Below are 25,399 nucleotides of genomic sequence, written 5' to 3'. Positions count from 1 at the left end.
GACTGAGCCACACAAATGCTGTGCCTTCCCTGGGGTCCTGCCAGGGCTGGCTTTCCTTTGTGGAGCACCTCAGAGGATGAGCCACTCAGGAGAAGTCAAAAGAGAAAATCGAATTTTCCACCTCCTGGGCCAGCCCAGCTAAATTAGGAATCCCAAAATAAAACCCTTCCAGCCACTGGTCCAATGTGTTTCCAAGCCCAAGGCTTTGCTTTCCTCCTGGGTTCTGGGAGCAGTGTCTGTAGCCCATGGATGCAGGACACACTGCTCCAGTCCCTGCTTCCAGCCTCAGTTACCAGGCACAGGCAGGAGAGGAGCAACTTTTCCTGGGGGATTTATGAGAGAAAAATGCAGCAGCACAAGGAGGCTGCAGCAGCCCTTTCCTGCACATTTATGAGCAGATCCTGGAGAGTTTTCTCCCTGACAGCATCCGAACCCTGCACACTTGCAGCTCCCAGGAGAGCCCCTGATGAAAAAGTCAGATGAGCTATTTTCATTCTGCTGGAAGTGGCCAAAGCAATTTTGGGAAGAGGAAGGTGGGGGCCTGCTGGAGTTTGCCAGAAGGATCTGGAGCATTCAAGTCATGTCTTTGCAGCAGCAATCTTGGTCTGACAGCCCCTAAAACCCAGAGTGAGGAGGGAAGTGGCAGCTTGTGCTTCCCGTGCTGTCCCTCAGCCAGCCTGCAGGTACATCACCTGATTTTGGGAAAGCAGGCAAAGGGGACAGCGAGAAAAATCCTAGCAAACTGCTGCTCTGCTTAAAATGAGCAGTTCTGCATTGCCCATTTCCTTCTGAACTCTGTAAAAAATAAGATGGGGAGGGAGAGAGAGATGAGAGAATCCCACTTTTTTACCCCAAAGCTGCATTGGGGGTGAATGACAGCTCTGGGAGAGCACTGGAAAAGAGATTTCTTCCTGCTCTGGGAAGAGAGAGCCATCCAGAAGTGACACAGGTCAGAAAAACCCAAACCAAGCTGCACTGCCATCTTAACACCAAAACTCCCTGTGGAGCAGATCAGGTTCCCTGTGATTTTCCTTAATGTCTGTCCCTCCAGGATCCAAGTACCTGCTTCTCTCCCAGCCTGGCATTCCCAGCCCGTTCCAGAGGGAGCAGCTGGAGACAGGCAGGGCACAGTCCTGTCCCCAGTTCTGTTCCTGGCTGTGGCATTGACTCACAGGGAGATTTTGGGCACTGTTTTCAGCTGTTTCCTTGCAGGTACCGTGGGGACAGGGCCATGCACCCACCTGAGAGCAGCTCTGGTTGCAGGGCATGGCAAAAACAACACAACAGCAAAATCAGCCCCAGAAAAACCCCCAGCCAAAATCAGCCAGGCTCAAACAGCCTGCAGTGGCCAGTCTGAAACCAAAGTTGTGTTTTCAGGTCATTTCACTCAGTGTTTTTCTTTTTTTCCTTTTAATAAGAAGGAAAGGAAAGAAATGCAAAGCAAACCCAGACAACTTTGTTATTTTGGGTTTTACTTCAGGGAAAATTTCGCCCTTTCCCAGTCCAAGCCTGCACTAGGAAGTTCCCTCCCTACCTTTACAGAATATTCACTTGTGTTCCCATTAAGTACTGTACAAACATCAGATAGAAGGCTCCCAAGGGGAAATATTTTTGGGGGGGTTGGGAAACAGAAAAGATAAATAGAAAACAAGCTGCAACTCCATCAAGGGTTTTAATGAAGCCCCAGGTCCAGCAAAGTACCTAAGGTTGAGATTAATGCTTCACTGGCCTCTCTATGTTATTTTAATGATGTGCTTAATGTGAAAAGATTTTCTGAAGCAGCTTAAATGGTAGTGGGGAAGGTGCATAAACAGCAGTTCAGTCAGGGGTCACTGAAAGGAAAGTGAAGTTTCTCTGCAGAACGCAGAGAAACTTTCTCTGTGCTGTCCTCTGTATTTGGCTGCTCCTTTGGGTGACAGGTGCAAAACCCCTCCTGGCACCTGCAAGAATTCGGGGAGAGAAAAGCCTTGCAGAGGGGTCCATGTATTTGTACATCCTTGTACAAATTACCTGCTCCTAATGCCACAAACTGGAGATAACAGCAGCGAGGAAGGTGAGATTTGCATAATGCTGATCAATTTGAAACCTACAGTAAGCAGAAGTGCTTTTTGATTGCATTTCCCAGTGCAGCAGCAGCCAAGTCTTTAGTTATTCAGGTCAGCTCTCACAGCAGCAATTGCACCTCTGCAAGGCGAGCTGGGGATACAATCACACTCAGAGCCAGGGAGGACGAAAAGCCATTTATTTATTTGGATACATTTAAAGCCAGCTGCACAGCCCGCCCTCCCCACGCAGCCAGGGAGCAGAAAGCTTTTAAGGTTTGTTTGGCTTCTGCTTGAGAGAGCTGAGCCTGGGGAGGGCCGTGGCCAAGGCTGGGACAGGTCCTGGCAGGGCTGGGCAGCCACAGGATGGAGAGGGAGGAAGGGGATGGAAGGAGCTGCTCTGGCAGTGCTGGCAGAGGGATTTGCCCCAGCCTTGCTCACCCTGGGTACCAGCAGGGATAAGGGTTTGTGCATTATCTGAGCTCTGTCTGGAGGGGGAGAGACAGAGAAACTCTGCCAGGTGTGCCCTCAGTGATGCCAGGCTTTGGGCTGAAAGCCCCTCTGCAGCTGAAGGGAGAGCCTGGCCACAGGGCACACCGTGCAGGTGCCAGCCCTGAGGAACCAGCCAAAGGCCAGTCCCACCACAGAGAGCAGCTCTCTTCACAGCTCTTATCACAGAGAAGACCACGACTGTAGAATTCTGAAATAGGCTATGAGATTGGCAAGAATGCAGGCACACCACAACAGGGATTGTAACATTCCTTTTATATACTCTACATTATACAAACCACCAGAGACAGAATGCAAATTTCCATTAAAGACCTTTCAAACCATTAAAATCAGGTTTCCATCACCCATGGAGCCAAGTGCTGTAAAGAGGATTTGGCCCAGCAAGGGGAAGGGCAAAACTTCAGCTGCCTGCAGGGGCACGGTCAGAGGGGAAATGGCCACGGCAGTGGGCAGGGGGCTGGAAAGGTTCACCCAGGAAATATCCCCCACTTCCCCCCTAAACCCTGAGTGCTCCAGGGCCAGCACCCTGCAGGGACAGGGGAGCACTGGGGGTGTGCAAGGGCCCTGTCCCCATCCTGGACACCTGAACAGGGTCACCTGTAGGGTGACACCACCTCCACCTCTGCAGGGAAAGGCACAGACTCTTGGAAAAGTTCTTCAGTGTCTGAATTTGTGCCCACAATCAGCCACCACCCCACCCCATGTTCTGGGAAAGAACAGATGGGGAGGCGTTTCCCTTCACACTTAAAAAATATAATTGCTTGATCATAATTAATGATTATTTCAATTGATGAATCATTTGGACTCATTTTAGGTCTCAAGTCATATTTAATAGTGCCATAATTGTGGCAAGAAGAATTAATTCCTCACTTGTATATGTTCTTGTTAGAGTTGGAGCAAGTTAATTATTTCTTTTTAAGAAGGACAATTTAAATGACAGTCAACCAAGAATATAGAAAAAGTCCTGATATTAAATGATTGTGATCAGTCCTTGTCTCCCCATGCTCCTTCACACACACAAACACCAGTCCCCCTGCCCAAGTGTGTAAAGCTTTGTTTTTACAGCCCAAAAAACACCACTTGAGTAACCTTTCACATAACACTTGTGTAACCTTTCACACCAAACTTTGAGTCTTTCTCCAAGTGAAATCACACTTGTGAGGTCAGTCCAGACATGTCAAACTCATGAGATTTGAGAAAGAAAGAATTTGAAAAGAGAAAGGTCCAAGATAATAAAAAATGTGCTTCTCTTTCCAAGGAGAATTTACAGAATTATTTTTATGATCAGAAGTAAGTTATTGATGGGAAATGAGATGCAAGCAAAGGCAATTCACTGTTAGTTCCAATAGTTTGTCCTGAGAGCTGCTCAGGAATCTCCAATCCCACGGCTCAGCTCCACGAGAGTCACACCAAGCAGGGGCCAGCACTTGGGTTTCTCAGGGGAAATGTTAGTCAGGACCTGCTGAAGGCCCTTCAAACAGCCAGTGTTTTATGACAGGATGGGACATGGCTGAACCTACTCCAGTCAATGCTTCCATGGGGTGGAGAAGGAAATACTGATGTGTTTTCAGGCACTGGTGAGGTCAGAAGACCTTTCAGAGCCTGACCATGAGAAATGCCAAGTGAGAGTCTCAACAAGACACGGGATCAGCCTGGGCAGTCCTCTCCTAAGAGGGCTGGAAGGCAAAACAAAACTATTTTAAATAAAGAGGGAAAGGGCTCAAGATTGATGAGGTGGGCAATAGCTCATATTTACATATCTGGGGCCTCCCTGACAGCAGAAAAAATAAGTTAGCCCAAAAAATAGAAATCTAATCTACATTCCCTTCCCAGCTTGTCAGAAGGCCTCGGTGCAGAGCAGCCTCCCTTGGCTGCACAGGGGTGTCCCACACAGGGACCCCACCAATAAATCTGTTTGATTTCCTGTTATGAGAAGAGCAGACAAAGGGATCTGGCCAGGGATGGGCAGAGCTGTCTGCACAAGGGAAGAGCCTGTGCTTTCACCCCAAACTCAAACCCACCCTGTCCGAGGTTAGCTAAAGTTCAGTTCACTTTGGGGCTTTTTTCCCGTTATTCCTCCTTTTCGTGCCTTCCCGTGGGAGCTGGAAGGAGACAGGACAAAGCGTTTCTTTCCTGCTGGCAACGAGCAGCCCTGAAAGTGTCACAAAAAGTTTACTCTTGAGAGATTTCCAGTCTGAGGGTGTGATCTTGCAGCCCCTCCAGATGTGAGTAATGCCGTGACATTTTTCATGGCGCTCGCCGTGGTTGGTGAGAATTGCTTGGCATTTCTCTCCAAGTGTTTTTCCCACACCACTCCTTCCTCGCTTTCTTCTCCCCCCCAATCTGTTACACACACACAGAAAAGGAAAGACTTCAGGTGAAAAAGGTGTTTTTCCCCTCACCTGAGGATCTGGTGATGCAGGTGCCTGATGAGGTTCCTCTCAGGAGGAGACATCAGCCCTCCAATCCCATTTTGCCCACAGTCCATGGACTGATCCTGATCCTGCAGCCCTGACCAGGAGATGTTCCATGGTGTGAATTTTCCAGAGGCCCAGCAGGTCCCCAAGGACACTTGAAAGGATTAGGATGGATGTGGTAGCATTGCAATGTGTTTTGTGAAACACCACAACCAACACCCTTGTTTCTGTGAAGGAATGTTTTCAGAACTGCTGGGAATTCCCCACAACATCAGGAGCCTCACTGGATCATCACTTCTCCCAGCAAAATGTTTCAAAACCTTTTTATGGATGTAAATTTGCTCATTTGCATTTTTGTGGGTTTTTGTTTTTTCTTTAGAGAGACCCAAGATCTATGAAAAGGAAACAGATTTTGATAAGGTTGTGAAGGTGGAATTGAGAAGCAAACACCAAATCCGGTGCACGGCAAGCGGGAATCCTGAGCCAAGGATCCAGTGGAAGTGGCAGCCCTGCAACCTCACAGACACCCTGTAAGTGACATCCATGGATGAACATGTTCCTGAACTGTTGGGTATTTCCAGTCAGGGTTTCTTTCCACTCCATCCTATTTATCTGAGCTAAAATCACAAGCACAGTGAAGATCTCCAGGGTTCTGAGCCCAGCTGGTGTCTGGTTGTGTTTGTGCACCTTGAGTATTACCTGAATTGTGTCAAGTAAGTTTAAAGTGACTAAAGACCACTGAATTTTCCTTTACCTTGACCAGCAATGCCCCTGTGACTTTCCTTAGCCCTGCTGAATGCTGTGAATGTTTGACAAAGGAAATGCAGCAGGGTTTGTGGGCAGAGCTGACACACCTTTTGCCCTGCGAGAGCTTTTTCCAGACAATCCTGCTGAAGGCTTGGCTTCCTTAGATCCTTATGGGATTCGTGGCACTTGCCAAGGGCTGTCTTCACTGGTGCTGGGCTCAGGCTCCTGTGGCAGCCTGGGTGTCCCTGAAGCTGGGAGAGGGGATTGTGTCTTACTGGGGACCCCTCTGTGCTGCAGGCTGAGGTGTGAACACGCAGCAAAGCCACTGGGTCAGAGCTGCCAGAGAGGAAGGAGGGCAGGGAACACCAGGATGCCTTTGGAGATCTGCCTCAGGACACATTCCCTTTGCTGCTGCAGTTCCCTGAGCAGAGGGGTGTGCATTCCCTTTGCTGCTGCAGTTCCCTGAGCAGAGGGGGCTGCAGAGAGAGGCTGATGGCCACTCGCTTCTCTGGCAGCCCTGGGCACGTGCAGGAGCCAGGCCCTGCACAATTCTGACCTCTCCAGCTCCTCCCTGCAGTGTGAGGGATGAAATCAGGTTCTCCACCCATTAAAAAGAAAAATGAACACAGGTCTAGAAAGCAAGGGAGAAAATGGCTGGGTAGTGCCTTATTTTCTCATTCATGTATTGCTGTGAATGGCAAGCCAAGAGACAGGGGAGGATCGGGGAGGATCAGGGAGAAGTCCCTGCCCAGGCTCTGTGGTGCACTCAGGGATGTTGGGTGATCCAGCCTCAGCTTGGGGGTGGCCTTGTGTGTCCGCCCAGGGAGGGATCCCACATGGCTCTTTGGGAATAAACTCAGGGCTCTGATGGCTCTGTTGGCCCTGCAGGGCAGCAGGAGGCACAGGGCTCTGCTAGGGGGAGGTTCAAGGAGAACAGAGTGGAAACACCACATGGGAACTGGTTCTGCATCCTAGGAAAGCCACAGAGGTGACTCAAAATCCTTTCCAACTTCTCTGTCTAGGGGGAGAGAATTGGCCCTGAGTGCTGAATTCAACCAGATCCAAACCAGTGACCTGGTGGCAAAGGACCTCACATAACCCTGGTTGCAGCTCTCTGGCTCTCTGATCTTATCAACTTAAATACAATTGCAGAGTGGCTCTACCTCTGCTGGCCCCAGGGGCAGCCTTATCTTGCTCCAGCAGAAGCTGGAGGAGGATTCCTGTGGGAAATGACACAGTCCCCATTTCCTTCTGTTGTCTGACTTCCTCTCTCTCTCTCTTTCTCTCCCCCGACTCTGCCTCAGCAGAGCCCTTTGAATCCCTGAGCACCAGCATTGTTCCTCAGAGCTGGGATGTGATTTTACTTCCTCTGAGCTTTCCCCTTCATCCTCGGGACAGGATTGTGCCTTGCAGGAAGCCCCTCAAGATCTTCTAATCAGGCCCTTCTGAGAGCTGCAAACCCTGCCCTGACCCAGGGTGTTCCCCTGTGCTTTGTGTGCCTTTGGCAAAGGCACGGCTGATTTACCGAGGAATTTTCTGCAGCATCAGCCTTTGGGCAGAGCCTGTAAAAGTCCATTTCACCTCCTGAAAGCCCTGGGCTCAAAGCCTTTGCATTTCTAGGAATAGGAAGAGCTGTGTCTCTGCTTAGTTTTACCAAGCTGAGGAAGACAGGGAAGTTTTCTGCCCTGGATGGTGCAGCTGGACCTTCCCACATGGTGTTACACACTCTGCTCCTTGCCCATATTCCAAAATGAAGATTGACAAGTGTCTTCTGTGGAATGTGCAGCATTAAAGGGACCTTCTGCTGTTCTCTCCCAATATTTATCCATTCTACTCCCTCAGCCCACACTTCCTGTTGGAAGCTGAGCACAGACAGACACTCAGCAACATCCACCTCCCTGCAGTTTGGAGTGACTGGCATCTTGAATTTGGAAATATAATTTACATAAGCCAGATAAAACTCACATGATTTAATTAACTGTCCAGTATTTTCCATTTCTAATCTTTACAAAGATTGGAGGGTTCATTGCTGGTCATGCACTGATTTTGTTTGCCTCTGCCAAGGTGCTTTGTAAATAATTTCGAAACGTTGCAAAGAAGGAATGGAGGAATTTCACAAAGAAGTAACAGACTCCTGCAGCAATAGTTCTTAGAAGTATTTAAAACAAAGATTATTGTCTAAGACTGACATTTTCTCACTCCAATACCTTGAACACCATCTCTGCTTTTCTACCTGCAGGTGCAATCCCGAGGGGCCAAAAGTTGTGGTTTGGGAGAACTCGGTCATAGGAAACAAGATCAGGAGCATTGAGAACACCCCCAAGAGGCAGGGGGATAAAGCAAAGGTATGTGTGGGATGGCCTGGGGTGATGTCAGGGGATGCTCACCCCCAGCTCGTGGTTCCCAAGCTGCTGAGAGTTCTTTGCATGCTTGGAATTCCCCAGTGCTGGGATCATCCCGATCCCTGCTGTTTACAAGTGCTGGGGTTTGGGGATGATGTCACACACCCTCTTTAAACTCTCCCGAGGCTTCTGGGTCAAACCCTTCTGTGTCTCCCTCAGTCCTGAGAAAGTGTGAGAGTGGTTCAGTTCCAGGGGTGCTGTGATGTGAACACTGATAAGGACTCTGAGTTCATGAAACACTTGGAGAGCTCTTGGTCCTGTCCCCTCTGTCCTGTTCCCCTTTGTTCTGTCCCCTCTGTCCTGTCCCCTCTGTCCTGTCCCCTTTCTCCTGCCCCACTTTCTCCTGTTCCCTCTGTCCTGACCCCTCTGCTCTGTCTCCTCTGTCCTGTCCCCTCTGTCCTGTCCCTCCGTCCTGTCCCTCTGTCCTGTCCCTCTGTCCTGTCCCCTCTGTCCTGCCCTGCTTTCTCCACTCCAGCAGCAGGAGCTGACCGGCTGTGTGGTCACAGTGCCACAGGTCCCTGCTCTGATTTCCAGAGCGTGCAGGTGTCAGGTTGAGACCCCTTCCCTGGGACTGTGAAGGAGGGAAAACCTTCCTTGGACACCTCCCTGCTTGCTCCCCCTTCCAACAGCACTGGGATCTCCCTGCCTGTGTGAGCTGCAGAGATCCCACCAGGAATTGCCTGCTCGGTGTCCCCCAGGTGCCTGTGGTGATGGTGGCTGATGTTCCACACGTCCAGGCTGGGAATCTGCAGTGGATCTGGGGCCTCCTGGCTCTGCTGGGCTCTGGCTGGGATTACCTGTTGGACCTGCAGGGTTTGCAGCTCCAGGAGTGGGGTTGCAGCTCCAGGACTGTGTTTGCAGCTCCAGGAGTGGGTTTGCAGCTCCAGGACTGTGTTTGCAGCTCCAGGACTGTGTTTGCAGCTCCAGGACTGTGTTTGCAGCTCCAGGACTGTGTTTGCAGCTCCAGGAGTGGGTTTGCAGCTCCAGGACTGTGTTTGCAGCTCCAGGACTGTGTTTGCAGCTCCAGGACTGTGTTTGCAGCTCCAGGAGTGGGTTTGCAGCTCCAGGACTGTGTTTGCAGCTCCAGGACTGTGTTTGCAGCTCCAGGACTGTGTTTGCAGCTCCAGGAGTGGGTTTGCAGCTCCAGGACTGTGTTTGCAGCTCCAGGAGTGGGTTTGCAGCTCCAGGAGTGGGGTTGCAGCTCCAGGTTTCCAGGTGGATGTCCCAGATGGTTCCGTGTCTGATCCTGCAGGGTGCTGACGCTGCCCTGCATCACCTTTGAGAACTCTTGAGTTACTCCCGTGCTTAAAGTTAAGCACAAAGCTAAAGTGCTCTTCTGGACTGGGTCCAGACTAAATCAGCATCTGGCAGGATCAGTGCCTCAGCCATCTGCTCTTTCTCAGGGAGACTTTCCAGTTCTAAACATAATCCAAACCAGAGCTCTGAAAACATGGAGCTTGGGCTGGGAAGGAGAAAATCAGGGTTTGCCTCTCATTCCTGAGTTTTTCCATTGCTGGGAGATATTTATAAACTGGATTTATTTAGATGGCACAGTGTCCCTTAAGCTCTGGCTTTAATGTATGCTTTAAGAATTTTACATCTTAGGTAAAAGCAACCCCCTAAAAGTACTAGTTATTTATAAAAATGGAAGTTGGTGACATTTACCTGCAAACTTCCTTCTTTTTCTAAGACTTTTTGATTGCTGCATGGGCTGACAAGAGCTTTGAGACTCTCAGAGCTACTGTTTGTCTCCATATAGTATATATATATATAATCAGCTTTTACAAATTCCATGATTAAAGTTACAAGCAAAATAAATTTACAATTTATAGTACACTCATTCTTTTTCTCCCTGGCTGAAAACACAGTCTGAGGTGTTTCCTATTAATTCTTATGTCCTGATTAGGATTTAATCAGATGATTATAACTAAATTATAGGAATCTCAGGTTGCACTTGCTGCTTACGTTGCAGGCAGTTCCTCTCCTTCCTCCTTTCTGAAGTTCAAAGCTCTGTGATAATTGGAGTCCTTATATTGTAGAATATCTTTTTTTTAAAGTCACTGAGGAAAAAGTCTTCAGACATTTCCTTGAGTTTTGTCAGTCGTTATTCCCACCAGGAATGGAACAGACAGGAAACAGCCCAGTCCATTCCCAGCAGGGATTCACCTGCATTGACCAAGGAGATGGAAAAATAAAGATGCTGGAGCTGGAGCTTTCAGGGGCTGTGTCAGGAACCTGGGATTAGCTGAGGCTGGGGATTTTCCTGTGGGATTTGAGCCTGTCCCATGAGCACTGGAGTGTTGGGCAGAAGGTGGAATTCATCTGGGCTCTAGGGTTTGTCAGCACCCACAAGTTCACCCTTGGGAGCTGCAGCAACAAAAGCTGGTCCGGCCTCATGTGAAAACTTGCATTAACTGTTTAGAGCTGCTAAAAATATGGGAATAACTCCCCTGGAATCAGCAGATCCAGAAATTTGCCCAAAGCAAGCTGGCAGGGCAGCAAGCACGGGTTTTTCCAGCAAACCCCTGGTGCTCTTTGATCACATGAAGCTCTTCAGACATCTCCTGACAGAAGTGCCATGTAAAATTGTGCTCTCTTGTCATCATCCTCATCATGATTATTCCATGAGGATTCCACAGACAGAGAAGTGAATTTCAGCTCCTCCTGCCTTCCTAAGCGTGAGTCTCATTCCTGAGGAGAAGCACGAGGTTGTGGTTCATGTTGTGATGCACTTCAGTGAAGTTTTGGTCAAACAGTGGCTGAGGCAGTTGCACTGTGATAGTTTCATTTTCCTCGAGGTTTTGAGTCCATGCTGAACCTCTCACTTTGGGATTTAAAGCACTGCATGGCTCCTCTGAATCTGCTTTTTCCCACCAGGTGTAACACCCGTGACTGCAGGAATTGCCTGACTTTTCAAGTCACAGGGAGCTAGGTTGCTATTTTATTTTCTTTCCTCTTAGCAAAATAACAAACTGGCCTGAGCTTGGGACCAGCAGAAGGGAATAGCAAGGCTCATGCATAATTCAGTCCTCACTGGGGGGTTCTTTTCATCTCTTTTCTCCCTTTCATGTCTATGTGAGACTGGCCAGGCCACGTGGGTGTTTCTGCTGGTGAAATTCACAACCACTCAAGAAAAACTGACCCAAAAATGCCAAGTTTAGACCTCCTGAAGGAACAAAAAGACTACATTAGAGCAGTGGGATGTGTGTGGTGAGGAGCGTGTGAGCAGCTCAGCCAGGCTGCTCAAATCTGTCACTTCACAGAGCTTCTCCAGCCCTGTCACTCCAGGCTGTGCCAGGGAAGGGGAAGGGCACAGGGAGGGGTTGGGACACAGCAGCCACCCCCTGGGGACCAGCCCAGGTGTGCCAGGCACTGCCCGGGCACAGGAGCACCAGGAGCTGGCCTTGGTGGGTCTGGGGAGAGCCTGGCCAGAGCAGGGATGTCAGAACTGCCCCTTTTGTCTTCCCTGACCTCCTAAATTCACATCCATTCACGAAAACTGACCCAGAAATGCCGAGTTTAGACCTCCTGAAGGAACAAAACAAAAATTCTGCAGTCACTGGAGGAAGGAGCAGGGGCTGGGGATTGCTCAGGACCAGCCAGGATTTACCCACCTGCTGCAGGGGCTGCAGGGTGAGCAGTGGAACATCCCCCAGTTCCTCCAGAGGCACCTCAAACCTCCAGCTAGCCCAGTTCCACCTCCAGCTAGCCCCATTCCCAGCCCATCAGCAGCTTCCCTGCCCACCCAGCGCTGCCACCAGCTGAGGAAGGCCCTGGCTGCTGCCCTTTCCCAGGGAGAGAACTCCCCCTGCCAGAGATGGGAGCAAAGCTGAGAGTTCTCAGCCAGCTCAGACCGCTCCTCTCACTCACCCTCAGCCCATCCTTTAGCATGTTTTGAGTGAGTGAACTCCAGGCTGGATCAGGCCTGTCAGGCTGTGCAAACAAGTGTCAGTGTGTGCCACTGGAGTGGATGGATCAGGAGCCGCTGAGTGCTCCCTGTGCAGGGTCCCTGCTGAAATCCCTCCAGCTCCACCTCCCTGCAGCCTCCTCCAGCCCTGCTCTGCCACAGCCACACAGCTGAGAAGTTTTCCACCCACGTTTCCCACTCCTCATCCTCACCCACGGGGAGCTAACGAAGTGAAAGAGGAAGGATTGTTAACTAAAGCTCTTGGGAGGGAGGGATTAGACAAAGAGAAAGCAAGGAATAACAAGAGATATTAATTCATGCTGGCTCCAGCTTAAAGAAGGTCTCGTTGCTCTATCCTTACTACAAGATGTCTTAAAACACTCACGGTGCACGGCTGGGGAATGTTATTTGGCTTCTAAAATAACTTATTTTTATCAGTTTGGGAACATTACATATGGACTTTATTGAACTATTCCATCAGGAGTTTTCCCAGCAGCAAGCTCTATTTACTTGTCAGAGCTGTTCTTCAGAAATCCGTCATTTTATTCCTTTGCTTGTTGAGTTTTAAACTTAGTTTATTCTTTCCTGGTAATTATTTATTAGCCAATAATCCCTTCCTTGGGCTCGCAGTATTGGGTGGCCTTTAGGTTAAGTAATAGGAAATGGAGTCCTTAATTCCAAATCCAAGCCAGGCACTCCAGCCTGGGATGTGTTTGGTATGCAGTGAACTCCCAGGATCCCATCCAGCTCCCTCTAGGAAGATGTCTAGACACGACATGCCAATAATTTGTTATTAATTAGCCTGCACAGGAGCTGAGGGTGGGGCAGCCCCTGTGGCTGCAGCGTGCTGGCAGCTGGGAATGTGTCACTGCTGCTCACAGGGACAGGAAACTGCAAACTGCACATTTCCATGCTGGAGACGGTGCATTGGTGGCGTTTGCAGTGCAGAGACACAAGGCTTGCAGGCGATTGCAGGTTTGACATCAAGCATTGCTCAGCTCAGCAGAGAGTGAGAATCAACTGTGGGGTTAGCCCTGCCTTGACTGTGGAGTCACAGGGGGGTTTGGGGGGTGAGGGACTTAGAGACCCTCCAGTGCCACCCCTTCCCCTGTCCCAGGCTGCTCCAGCCTGGCCTTGGGCACTGCCAGGGATCCAGGGGCAGCCACAGCTGCTCTGGGTACCCTGTGCCAGGGCCTGCCCACCCTCACAGGGAACAATTCCTGCCCAGTCTCCCATCCAGCCCTGCCCTCTGGCAGTGGGAGCCATTCCCTGTGTCCTGTCCCTCCATGCCTTGTCCCCAGTCCCTCTCCAGCTCTCCTGGAGCCCCTTTAGGCCCTGGCAGGGGCTCTGAGCTCTCCCTGGAGCCTTCTCCTCTCCAGGTGAGCACCCCCAGCTCTCCCAGCCTGGCTCCAGAGGGGCTCCAGCCCTGGAGCAGCTCCATGGCCTCCTCTGGACTCACTCCAACATGTCTCAAACTTTTCTACCCTGGCTCTGATTCCAGGAGTGGAAAATACTTCTCCAGGTGCATGGACTAAGCACACACAGGGATTATCCCCTCAGAATTTTTCCACTGTCTACAAGAGGTCCCCAGATTCTGGGATTGTGCCCCTACAGAGTGCAACAGTTTGCACTGTTAATAATGGGGAAAGATCCCTGAGTTTGGGTGCTCCACTTCAAACCATTTTTTCATTGGGGATGGCATTTAAAAGAAAAAAGTCTTTATCCCAACCTGCCACTGTGACCAAACACAGATTTCAAATTCCAGCTACCAAACCAACCAGGACTAGGTTAGTTTGACCACTGAGAACTTTATTTCAGCTGTTGGAAAGATAGCTGGGCTCCCAGGCCCAGGGATTTGCCCAGGAGCACACAGCTGGAGTGAAAGGTTGATAGAGAATGATTCCAAGGGATTCATCTTACAAGAAAACCACTCAAAATCCTGATTTTCCACCTCTGGGATCACATGTAGATCTCTGCTGGGTGCTGCTGGTTTAAAAGTCACAGTTTGGAGGGCTCTGGCAGGTGCCAGCTGTGGGCCAAGCCAGGATCTCTGTGCTCAGGCAGTAACAAGCTGGGATCCAAGGGAACAACAACGACTGCAGCATCCAAACAAGAAAATTACTGTCTCTCTGTTCCTCAGCAGATTTTTTTTTCTCCCAAGAATTTGTTCCCAGAGTGTTTCCCACTGTCACTTACCATCTTTTTCACCTTCATATCTAGACACAACTGAGATTAGCTCCAATGAGGTCTCAGGATAGCTATTTGCTTTTTTTGTTTTTGTTTTCCCACTGCCCTGCCAGACTTTTCCTGAGTTATGGAGTTGGAGATGTCAGCATCTGTCTGTGTGTGTGCTCATGAGCATTTACCTCTGGGCCACCAAGCAGCTTGAGGCATTGCATCAGTGTTTAGAGGAGCCACAGTGTCACCCCTAACACTTTGGACATGTCCCAAAATGGATATTTTATGATTTTGCCTGGCTCTACAGCGTTATCCTCCACTTCCCAGCTAGAGCTGTCACTTGGGAAGACTAATTGCTGTTAAAAAGCTGTCCAAATGTATCCCCTTCTGTCCTCAGCACGTACATTTATATTGGCTTTTGCTCTTCCCAAACATGAAATGCTCAGCTCCAGCAGCCATGAGCAGAAGGATGTTGGTCCTGATTCAGCAGGAATTCCAAAGTGCTGCTCAGGGCTCTGGACATGTGCTCATCCCCAGCCCAGGAGCAGCATCACGAAGAGGAGCAGGCTGCTTTTATAGCCAGGCTGGTTCCATAGCCAAGGCAGAGCTGTTTTCACATCATCAATCACCCAGGACTCTTTCTGTGGTGGACACCAGAGGGAACTGGACTTGCTGCTCTCCTTTTTCACCCCTAAATTGGGGGCTCCCCATTCTTGTGTTTGGTGCCCATGAAAAGTGAAGACTTTTCCACTCAGCCCTTCTTCTGCTGCAAATGCTCACCATTGGAATGTCAAATGCACACGGGATCAAAACCTTTGGAACTCATTTCCCTGCGGGATTTGAAGTGCCAGATCTCAGCAAATCTTCAATAACTCAGAAAATGCATCCCACACAGCTCTAGACACACTCATGGGGCAGCTTTAGGAGGGGTAAAGGAATGTCTTGTGCGAGTTTGGTTTAGGATATTAAAAAGAAAGTCCAGAGATGCTTCTGTGCACTTCAAAGAGCTCTCTGGAGATAAGGACAAAGGGCCAGAGGGTGTTATAAGTTTTGATTCTCAAAGGCCTTAGAGAGGATGGCAAAGAAAGCGATATTTATTCCAAATGTGAGGGCTCAGAGCTCCTCAGGTGAATGGCTGCAGGGGAAGCAGAGGAATCCTGCAAGAACAGCTCTGCCTTGGTGGCTCAGGCCCTCTTTTCCTGCTCACACTCCAAAGGAAAACAAGGAATAATTAAAGGGCTGTGGATGTTCCTGTGTGAGCCTGAGGGGCTGCAGCGCCCTGGCAGGGACAGGGCAGTGCCACACGGCTGGGCCTCACCTCGGGAGCCTTGGGAAGTGTAAGGAACACAAATTCTTCAGGACATGTTTGAGTTCAGTCCCAGGAGGAACAGAACCATCTCCTTTTCTGACGTGGTGAAGCTCAGGACATTGCTCCTCTCTTCTCCACAAGCCTCCCTGTCTGCATTTCCTTACTGTTACAGCACTGGCAGCTTCTCCAGAGCTTCCTGCCTCACTGAACGAGTCCTGAACAGCTCCAAGGAAGGGGTTTGGAATCCAGGGGCTCCCAGCCCAAAGGGGCCACGTCATTCCCTCCCTCCTCTGAGGGGAAAAGCAAAATCCTGCAATACTCTTTGTACCACATGCCTAGGAATTACCTGCTTCCCATGCAAATGTGAATATTCCCCACATAACCCACAGCTGAAAAGCAGGAAAGGGAATAGATGGATGTGGGACTGTGTTTGGATGGATCCTCCAGGCCCTTCACTTCAGCTTTTTGTCACACAAAGACCTTGGCAGTTTCTCAAAAAAGGACCCTGTTTTTTCATGGGTAAGACAGGGAAAAAAAAGAAGGGTAAGCTTTAGGAATGCAGAGGGAAAAGAATTAGCTGGGCTGAGATAAGGAGAAGCAAAAAACCAAGTAGCAGACTTGTCTGGGACTTTCACCCATTATTAATTAGAGACAACTTTCTGAACAGCTTTTCTACCCTAGCACTCACTCTGCAAGGCTGCCCTGCTGGAGCCCTGGGCACTGAGAATTTCAGAATTTCAGAATTTCTGTGCTGACCCCCAAGGTCAGGCAGACTTCCAGGCACTGACCCCCAAGCAAACACTGCATTTGACCTGAGGCCTTGGAAAAGGTTTCCAAAATGGAATGATAGAATTGGGATTATGGATGTGGAGTTTGAATAGAAGTGTGTGATATCACGTGGTGGGAAACTTAAAGGCTTTAAATTATAGTAATATATATAAAGCAAGATGGAGGTTTTAGGGCAGAGGCTGAGTCCTTCTTTTTCACCTTCTTCACGCTGTGGGTGGTGTTTTGCAGTTGGGTGTGGTTGGATGGAGGGCCCCACCCTCAGAGCCATTCTCTGTTTTCTCTTGGTGGGCAGATCGTGAGCACCCTGACCACGGAGAACAGCAGTGCCTCGGGCATCTACTACTGCGTGGCCTCCAACAAGGTGGGCGAGGAGGAGCGCAGTGTGGAGTTCTACGTGTCAGGTAAGCAGCTGGAACCTCACCAGAGCCAAGTGCTGCTGCTGCTCTCATTCCCCTGGGAGTTTCAGGTTCTTGGCCAGCCCTGTGTGTCCCTCCTCACCCCACCCAAGGCAGGTCCAGCCTCAGCCCCCGTGGCCCTCGGCCCTTTCCAGCTGCAGCCCCAAGCCCTCTCTCTGTGCCTTAAAGCAACACTGGGGACATTGGAGCGCTGTCCTTGGGAAACCTCTGGCAAAGCTGAGGCCTCTGTGGTGTTCCAGAGGCCTGGAGACTCTCCCTGAGCCAGGAGCAAGGCTGTTCTCCCAGGGAATGAGCAGGAGCACCAAGGCCAGAGCTGATGGCACTGGAGCCCTGCCTGGGCCGCCAGCCTCTGCAGTGCCCCTGGTGCAGGGAGGAGGCTCTCCAAAGAACACAAACCCAAACAAATATCTGCTTAACCTTTCAGCACAGGAATTCTTTAGGAGTGAGATCAAGATCGAGCTTCCAGGAGAGATGGCAGTTTAAAAAGAGAGGAGAGTCCAGGCCCAGCCTTGTTCAAGTGCTTGCCCAGAACAAAGTGAAACATTTCTGTGCTCACTTTCTGGATGAGTGGAGCTTGGCTGGCAGGATCTGCATCAAAATATCGATTTTTAGAATGGAGAGTGCAGAGGTGTCCTAGAAAGTAAATGTCTGATTCTCACTGCTTGTTGCCTTGCCCATGAGCAAGCTGGGAGGGCAGAGCTGGCTCGTGGCAGGGATCTGCACTCTTCTCTTCCCTCCTGAGTTGTTTGGCTCCAAAGGAATCCAGCACCTTTCAAACCCTTCTAGCCAAAAAAGGGCTCACCAAACACTGTTCCTTTGGCGTTACACACAAATGCCAGCAGGAAATGCCATCCAACAGTAACGAAGCAGGAAGAGCAGAAAGCGTTCACCTCCATTAGAGGTGACAGGAGACAGGAGAGGCTTTCAGCCTCCAATAGATACTTACCAAAGCTCTAACTTTTATTTACTCAGGGAAATGCCCTTCAAGGTGCATTTTTGGGAGATACAGCTTGGATATAAGAGGTCCCCAAGATGTCCAAGGCGGGCTGAAGACCAGCTATTAATTTTACACCTCACCCCTTCCAAATGTTGAGTGTCCTGCTGGGAATTCTGCTCTCTGGGTGGGTTATCCAAGCTCTTCACAGAACTGCCACACTTGGTGACTAAACCCAAAGAAATAAGCCACGATCACAAGATCAGACCCAAGGGGTTAGCTCATCCCATGCACCTTGCACAACTCTGGTTTATTTTAATAAGAAAGTTATGGAGGGGGATTTTTTCCACCCACGGTGAGCTAATATTTCAAATTTTTTTATTTTAAGATCCATCTAGTGATGTTTTGAGACAGAATTGTTTTAATCATGCAGTTTGAATTACGAAGGAAATGAATCACTGGGCGAAATTACTGACAGTGGTTGTGGTGGGAATGTTTCCACCCAAGCAGACCAGGAGGGGAACAGGGCTTGGCAAGGCAGATTTATTCCAGCCTGTGAAGGGAAAACTGGGAGTCTGCACCACTCTGGGGAAGAGGCAGATGCTGAGTGAGCATGACTGGCTTTGGGAAGTGCTGTATTTAAAAATAGTGGTGTTTATGGATTAGAAAGGAATGAAAACTTTCTAAATGTGGCTGTCCTGGTGCTAAGCTGGGTCGTGCTGCAGCAGTGAAACAGCAGCAGGGACCTGCTGTGGGCTTCCTGCAGGGAGGCCAGGCTGTGGGGAGAGTTCTGCACACCTGGAACAGCTGGAGCAGGCTCCAGGTTACTCTCCCCAGGAGTTTTGTCCTGTCTCAGTGTTGAGGCACATGCAGGGACAGCCTGTGAGGTTCCAGGCAGAGGAAGCCCAGCAGCACAAGGCTCTAAGCTGGTCACAAAAATGATTTTGAGGTGGTTCATACTGTGCAGGTTGATCCTGAGGGCTGAACTGAAGGCTGGGGTGGAGCTTGAGAGCACAAGAGCCACACGTGGGACTGTGGGGCAGGGGAAAAGCATTTCCCAGCTCTCTGCAGAGCAGCTGCAAGAGTGGCACCCCACAATTAATTCAGCCATTTGCTGATTTTAAAGACCTGCTCTCCTGTTATCTCCTACCTACAAACTGCTGCTCCCTGAGCCGCTTTCAGATCTGGCTGAATTGGGCTTGACTCACTCCTCCCTGGTAAGAAATCTGAAGATGTCACAGGGGCTGGACTCCCCCAAATCCCTGTTCCACTGGGGCAGGGCTGCCCAGTGATGTTTTCCTGGGACAACCTGGAAAACATCCATTTCCTGAGATGTTTCCCCAGGACATGGCAGAGTGTTCCAGGGACACTTCCTCAGGTGTTGTCCAGGCTGCTCTCTGGGGATCACTTCAGTCTGATGTTTTCACCACTGCCACCTTCATTTCAGAAAAATTAATTTATCCCTGTGGAATAATTGTCAGCAACCATTTTGTTCTTCCACTGCAGAACCCCCACAAAAACTCCCACGGACACCAGAAATAGCACTGGGCTCTATTTTAAAATCATTTCTGTGCCAGCAGAGTTCATTTCATGAAGGGTCACAAGGGTTTGGAGATCACTCAGAATCCAAACCTTATAAGGGGTCCAGAGTGATGAGGAATCTCATCATGCAGTGGCAGCCCCTCCTGCAGAAGCCCTGACTGTCACTGTCCCTCTGCAGCCCTCTGGAGTCTCTCCTAAAGGGGTTTATCCATCCTGCCCTGGCCCAACTCTGACTCTGGGATTTTTGGTTTGTGTCAATCCAATCAGGATCTGGCCCTGCCTGCCTTTCCCACCACTGCTCTGACTCCAGAGTCCCCACTGAAGCCTTGGGTGAGCCATCAGATGCTCACAAGGGTCACTGTCCACCTCCAGCTCCACAGGACACTCCAAGCAGGCTGCAAACTCCCCAGTGCAGTGAAAAGCTGCCCTGGTGTGTCCTGCAGGGATTCTCTGCCATGGACAAGTGTCCTTTATCTTCTAATCTCTGCTCTGCACCTTGGAAAGGGCAGCTCTACAGAGCTGCGGGTCCAGAGTAAATCAAATTCCAGCCTTTGTCTGACTGCACTGCCTTCAGCAGAGTGGGATCCCACCCAGCTGAAAACTCGGAATGCTCTGGGAATATAAATGAATTATGATAAGAACAACAAATAATAACCAAAGCCCTTTTATTTCCAAGGGTTTATCTGATTGCCAAAACAACTGAGAAAAATGGAGTTAAAGATTTCTACCCGAAAGAAAATATTGTATTTCCAGCAGGAGATAAAATCTGCTCTCAGATAGCAGAACAATGGATGAGCTGGGCTGTTCTAGGATTTTGTGCCACTCCAAACTGCTCATTGCCAAGGTGCTGACAGGACTCCTGACAAGCACCACTGCTGCAGATAGAGGGGCTCCCCCTTCCCTCCATCCCTTTCCCCCCTCCCCTGCCAGGCCCAGGGCTGGAATTTGGGTAAGAGCAGAAGTTTTGAATTACGCAGATTATTGTGCAAAGCACAGGAAATTAAAAACAATTAATTCCTTGTAAATACAAATGGAGCCAGCCTTGCCTCTGATTTATGCTGCCTTTTTACCTCCCCCCAAAGGCTCCTTTCCCTCTTTTGCCACGGGATCCCTCACGGTGGAGAGGGAAATTCGCAGCTACTACGTTGTAACACAACACCAAAGACAAATGTTTGGTGATTCTGATAAAAGGGAAAAGGCCCCGTGGTGCATTCTTTTAGCCAACTTATTAGGAGCCATCTAAAACACAGTATCTGTTCAGAGAAAGGAAGTTAATCAGTGCTCAGGTTCAGGATTATGTAAGCAAAGCTGTCTGAGAGATGAACTGACTTGAAATGTGCTCTCCAAGCTGCACTCACTCCCCTGATAATCCAGGTGGGAGGAGAAAACAGAGAGGGGAGCATGAAAAGAGAGAGCAGAGCAACTCCTTTTTTCCTCTCTTTTCCCTTCCACTGCAATGAAAATCAATGAATATTCTATTGGAGCTGAAAGAGCTGCTTGAAAGGCAAACAAGACGGGAGAGAATAGTACAGGTTCTGGCTAAAAATATTCAAAATGCTAAATAAAAAATGTCAGGAGAAGGAATGATAAGAAAAACAACCCAGGCCTCTGCTCCCAGAATGTTAAGTTGGTAGAAAAAAGAACCCTGGCAGCTTTCAAGTCCAGCAACACAGCAAAACTATGGAGCATCCTTCAAAACTCAGGGCTTGGGAATGGACACATCCCATTCATTGGGAATTTGCACCAAGATGCTGCAGCCCAAGCTGTGCCGTGCCCAAGGCAGTCTTATCCCAAGGGATGCAGCACTTGCTCCATGTTTTGGTTGGAAGGATTCAGATGTGAAATGCAGCTCGTGCCACAGCCCAGTGTTTTCCCTGGCTCGCAGTTTTCCATGTAGAGAGGTTTTGGTGGCCTCAGACGTTCCCCCCGTGCTGATAAGCAGGATTTGGAAATGCTGGAAGCACAGGACATCAGTGGGCAGTGGTTGTGTCACACAAGGCAGCCTGAGCACACAGCTGGCACCAAGAGAGAGCAGCTGAGCCTTACAACGCCCTGCAGAGAGCAAACTGCAATTCCAGCACGGGGAAAGGAGAGGAAAATAACAATTTCCACAGCTGTGGCCTGAGGGGATCTCTTCTCTTTTTGGATCTTATGTGAGGTATTTCTGGTGCCAGCCTTTAAAAACCATGAAGCAAAAGCTCATGGGTTCTACTGCAGATGACTCAGGAAGAAGAGAGACTTTTAACCATATCTGAAAGCTCCTCCAGGGCTCTGTATTTTATGGAATATGTGGTTTATTATAAGGCAGGTGGGTTATTTCAGCAGCCTCACTGTTTCTGCTCAGCTGCAGCTTCTGCAGAACTTTTTGCAGTGGCCAAATTCCAGGTGGAATTTGCAGATGGCAAGGGCAGTGCACACTTGTTCTGCTTTAACTCCTGGCCCTCTCCAAGTCCCACCCAGCTCATCCTGGCCTGAGGAAGCATCTCACCAGCAGCTTGGCCCTGCATCATCTCTCAGGTTTAGGGCAGACCTGTTCTGTTCACAAGGTCCAGAGGGAGCCTGTCCCTGGTGACATTGGTAAGAGGTTCCTCATAACCCAACAGACAGCAGAGTAACTCCAGGTCACTGTGGTCATCCATGAGCTTTCATTCAGCTGGATAGATCCCTAAAATTAACACAACCCAAAGGCAGTAAAGCATCTTCCACCCCCAATTTATTTGCAGGTCTCTGGCAGCTAGTGCAGGGTAGGCTCTGGCCTTCCATTCAGTGTTTCTTGATTTCAAACAGATTCAGTTCGCCACTTCAGGAAAACTGAATTATTTTTCTTTTTCTGGAGTGAAAAGTTACTAAAAATATAGCAAGAAACAACTCACTCTTTCAGGGCTAGGTTGGAGTCATGACTCAGAGTGTTTCTCTGCTAAATACAAGGGCCTCAAGGACTTAGACATCATTAGATCAGTTAATCCATCAGTGATGAAGTAAATATCCAGCATTCACATGTGATGAAAATAAATATTGGCACAGTTGGAATATGAGAGAGTTGAGGAGACTGTTCAGTGGGGAAGAAGGTGTTGCTCCTGAGGGATGGGAATAGGTTTCTTTATTCCTCTGCAATTAATACTTTCCAGCCCTGATTGTGGAGAGGGAAGAGCTCACAAACACATTTATCTACTTGGATAGAAACAGCTCCTGATTAAACTCTCTCAGTCCATTAACTCCCTCTATTTATAAGCTTTCAACTCATTACTTGGAGATGGGATGATTTAGAATGCTGAGGGCTGGACTAGCACAGGTTAGCACTGGGCAGTGAGAGGAACCCTCATTTCCCTAATTCCCAGCTCCAGTGCCTGTTTCCACATTTCCATGTGCCTCATTAAACCTGGCTTGCTCCATTACTGCTGGAAATTTGAGCCCCAAGTAGCAGCCAGGCAGCCAGAGATCTTCTCAGCTGGGATTCAGTTCCAAACACCTTTTCCCTTCCTCCTAGATGTGCCCTCCGGGTTGCAGACGTCCCCCCAGGTCACCGCCATCGTGGGGAACGACGTCCAGCTCACCTGCCGGGCCTCCAGGTACATCTACACCCACCTGGCCTGGTACTACCCCTCCTCAGAGCCGGCTCCCGGGCCCTCTGTGCTCAGGAAAACGGGGAAATATTCCATCTCCTTGACCCTGCTCCTTCCCAACGTCACCGAGGAGCAGAGCGGCCTCTACAAGTGCCGAGCCCAGAACCAGCACAACAGCACGGACACGCTGGAGCAGCACAGCCAGCTCCTGGTCAGAGGTACGTGCCAGGGACACACAAACCTCGTCCTGCTCTGCTTTGGTTTTGTGATTTACTCTGTGTGCATTGACAGCCTGACATGGGGAACACTCACCCAGCCTCTGCTGGGTTTGGATCAAATGTTTGAAGTCACATAAAGGTGATTCCAGCAGCATTTTGTCTTCCCAGCTGCATGCTGGGTGCAGATTTAGAGTTGGCTGAGGACAAAAAGCATCACCCACCATTTACTGGCAGCACAGCTGTAGCTTGGGATGCTCCCCCCAGGTCTGTGTGACTCTGGTACCCACTCTCAGCTGCCAGGATGAGATATGTGAATAGATTTGGACCCAGCAGATCCCAAATGTCCCTGGGCAAGTGCAAAATCAAGTGACATGTGCCATTTATTCTGGGTAAGAAGGATGCACTTTGTCATAACAATTATTCTCCTGCTTACACCCAAGCCCCCAACTCTTATTTCACTAAGATCCTCCAGCCTGGTTCTGTTGGCTGTGGGAACACAAAGGGCAGGACATTTCTGCCAGTAGAAAGTCACTGAAAATCAGTGAAGTTTTTTCTGCTTCAGGGTGAAGGATGTGAGTGATCATTTCTTAGAAGAGATGATCTCTCTGAGTGACCTCCTCAGAAGAAAAAGGGCTGCTGTCATGGGGAATGGACAGATTTATTAACCACCTTGCAGTGGTGAAGAAAACCCAAAGCACAGAACTGGAGCAGACCCGAGGCACGCAGCAGCAGGTCAGGGAGCAGGAGCCAGAGGCTGCAGCAGCTGAGTTAGACAGGGGTTTTCAGGCTGGCTCCTGAGGCACTGCAGGGTCAGTGCTGCCGTGAGCTCCTGGCACTCAGGCTCAGCCCAGGGCTGGCTCCAGCCCTGGAGTGAACATTCCCTGGGCAGCCTCCCCGTGCCTGCCCTCCACACACACAGATCCCCACCACAGCTCTGATTCCAGACTGGGAGGGGATTTATTTCCAGACTGGGAGGTGGTTTGCTTCCAGACACAAACAAACATCTCCCTTTTCCTGAGGTGGAGAGGAAGGGAAGGAGTCTCACTCAGCTCTTGGGCAGGGATAATGGTTTGGCTTTGGCTGGTCCCCACAGCACCAGGGCCACCTGTGAGCATCACCTGCTCTGAGGCACTGGCCTTGCTCTGCTCTCTGTATTCAGGCTCTTCCCTTTCCTCTCCCCTGGCAGATATTTTTATTCAGTCAGTCAGATTTCCACCTACACACACTCCTACACAGCGTGGCTACGGGAAAAACACAGCTAGACTGGGAACACATCCACAGAGAACTGGAATCAGGATCACGTTCTCGTGAGGATGACTGGGGTCTGTTTTCTGTCTGGCACATGTCAGGCAATCCTTGTGGAGAACACGCATGGAAATGCCCCTCCAAACCCGCTTTCCTCCCCCTAGTCAAACACTTTATATGTTCTAATGCCCCTTCTGTCCTCACTGCACGTTTGGGGTGTATTTTATGCTGTGCTTGTGATTTTATTCATTGCTGTCCTGCACCTTTTATAAATGAACATAAAGTGGGCATTACCGTGGTTGTAGTAAGGAGAAAACTGCACTCCTGATAGAAGATAAAAAACCTTTAGAACTGTTTCCTCTTTCCCCCCTTCTTTCTCCTTTTTGTCTTCACTCTGCCTGTGCACCACCCACTCCTGTCCTTTGTTTTCTTCAGAGGATGAGGAATTGGAGCTGCAGCAAAAGCAAAGTGTGAAAATAAACCAAGTAAACTCACCTGCTCCCCCCAGAACCTTTGGGGGGGATTTTTGATCAACTGATCAACCAAACCTTAGCCACATCCAGCCCAGAGAGGCCGTGCAGGGAGGGGAGGGGAGGGGAGGGGAGGGGAGGGGAGGGAAGGGCCTCCCCAGACCTGACTGGGGCTCTTTTCCTCTGTGGCTGCAGCGAAGGCGGCGCCGTTGGTGATCCAGAACCTCACGGACCTGGAGGTCAACATCAGCGGGAAGATCCTGCTGGAGTGCAAGGTCAGTGGGACACCAGAGCCTCAGGTCACCTGGAGGAAGAACGGCTACCCCATCTCAGCAGCATCAGGTGAGGCCCTGCTCCCCAGAATCGTCTGGAATGAGGGATAATGGGCTGGCAGGGTGACCATGACACAGGACCCAGGCTGTGCCCATGCCTCGGGGCACACACACACAAATCCAAGGATGCCAGAGTGCTGCAGGGAGCTCCAGCTTGGGCTCTGAGGTCAGAGGCAGCTCCTGAGTGCAGAGCCAGCCCAGCACACATTAGCAAAAACCAGGGAGTGCTGCTTGTGTGAGGGCAGAGTGTGGCACAAACCTGAGCCACGGGTGCACCTGTGTCAGGTGGGTCTGGCAACACAGGCCTGAGCTCTCAGCTGTCCTGGGCATGGTAAACTGCATCAAAGTCACCTGGCAGAGGGGTTCAGGGCATCCCAT

General features: G+C 49.9%; 1 protein-coding gene across 1 annotated transcript in view; it reads left to right on the top strand.

Moving 5' to 3' along the window:
* Positions 1 to 25,399, top strand: part of LOC134560473 (vascular endothelial growth factor receptor kdr-like) — a 127,742-nt gene that overhangs the window by 64,917 nt on the left and 37,426 nt on the right. Inside the window, exons 10-14 of the mRNA XM_063416490.1 lie at positions 5,349 to 5,499; positions 7,956 to 8,061; positions 16,594 to 16,702; positions 22,681 to 22,974; positions 24,885 to 25,031. Coding sequence (XP_063272560.1) covers positions 5,349 to 5,499; positions 7,956 to 8,061; positions 16,594 to 16,702; positions 22,681 to 22,974; positions 24,885 to 25,031 — 807 coding nt within the window. The remainder of the gene's footprint in view (positions 1 to 5,348; positions 5,500 to 7,955; positions 8,062 to 16,593; positions 16,703 to 22,680; positions 22,975 to 24,884; positions 25,032 to 25,399) is intronic.

The sequence above is a fragment of the Prinia subflava genome, chromosome 20 (assembly GCF_021018805.1).
Source record: "Prinia subflava isolate CZ2003 ecotype Zambia chromosome 20, Cam_Psub_1.2, whole genome shotgun sequence".
NCBI lineage: Eukaryota > Metazoa > Chordata > Aves > Passeriformes > Cisticolidae > Prinia > Prinia subflava.
This window is presented reverse-complemented; position numbering and strand designations above follow the sequence as displayed.